At 34.2% G+C, this 1,178-nt stretch overlaps 1 protein-coding gene across 1 annotated transcript; it reads left to right on the top strand.

Annotated features, from left to right (window-relative positions):
* Nucleotides 1-282: 282 nt before the first annotated feature.
* On the top strand, nucleotides 283-755 carry LOC134255082 (angiopoietin-related protein 7-like; the record flags this gene model as incomplete). Its single annotated transcript, XM_062737600.1, has 1 exon — nucleotides 283-755. A coding segment is annotated over one exon (473 nt), but the record flags the coding sequence as incomplete, so codon positions are not given.
* Between the last annotated feature and the right edge of the window lie 423 nt (nucleotides 756-1,178).

The following is a 1,178-nucleotide window of genomic DNA, read 5'->3' as shown; positions in this document are numbered from 1 at the left end:
CGTTGTTCACTGGATTTTTGAGATTGAACATTGTTTTTTATCTTCACATTTTCCATGCTAGTACGTCAAAGGAAAATTATTAGTACAAAAATAAATATCAATCATGTCCAGCATTTCCCTACTCTATTATTTCTTTTTTACATTATATTATAAAAGAAATTTTAAAATTGCAAAGAAATACCACTCTAAAATAGCAAATTGTATTTTGCCTTTCAAACTATTCGCACCATAGAGATCTTGAAAGTAGTTGTTTTGTTTAACTCTTCTTTTATTATTTTGTAGGTGTATATGGAGAACATTGGCTCGGGAATAAAATGATACACCGACTGACAAATCAGGACCACTACACACTTAGAACTGAGATGACGGACTGGGATAAAAACCGTAAATACGCTGAATATAGCACGTTTGTAGTTGATGATGAAGATGATGGGTACAAATTACATATCGGGGGTTACGAGGGAGACGCCGGTGATGGAATGATTAAACATAACAATAAAAAATTCTCCACTCGAGATGTTGATAATGATCAAGTTGTGAAAGAATTTGGTGGAAGTTGCGCAAAGAGATTCCACGCAGCATGGTGGTTTTATAAGTGCTTACAGAGCAATTTAAATGGAAAATATTATAGAAATGGGAAAATTGACGATAAAAAATATGATGGTGTAACATGGAAACCCTGGACTGGCACAAACTATTCACTTAAACACGTGGAGATGAAAATAAGACCGAATTTAGAGCGCAAAGTTACATAAGGTGGATTTTTGAATGAAAATATAACAGACCATTTAGGGGGTTGTCCAAATAAACAACACAGGATGAAGCATGTACAGATCCCCTGGGAATGACATTCAGTGAAAATACAAACAGACGAATTAGAGTACATATAAATGTGCATAAAATAGAACGTAAATGAGTTGATACTTGGAGGCATCCAAACAATTGCGTCACAAGCCTCAAAGCAGCGAGGTATTGATTCCAACCAAGTACAAAAATCGAAGAAAAAACATTTTGCCAAAATTACACAATTTCCTTCTTTTTCATCATGTTTTTACACTCCAAACTTTGAACGAACTCACTGTTATACTCGGGTGTTTTTATTTTAATAACTACTCATGAGAGAGGCTATTTGAAACTGTAACTCACATCAAAACGCTACAATACCTGTTTAGATTTAG

The sequence above is a fragment of the Saccostrea cucullata genome, unplaced genomic scaffold (genome assembly GCF_032062105.1).
Source record: "Saccostrea cucullata isolate Sc308-1 unplaced genomic scaffold, CSIRO_AGI_Scuc_v1 ctg23778, whole genome shotgun sequence".
Taxonomy (NCBI): Eukaryota; Metazoa; Mollusca; class Bivalvia; order Ostreida; family Ostreidae; genus Saccostrea; species Saccostrea cuccullata.
The sequence above is the reverse complement of the archived record's forward strand: the minus strand, read 5'-3'. Positions and strand labels throughout refer to the sequence as shown.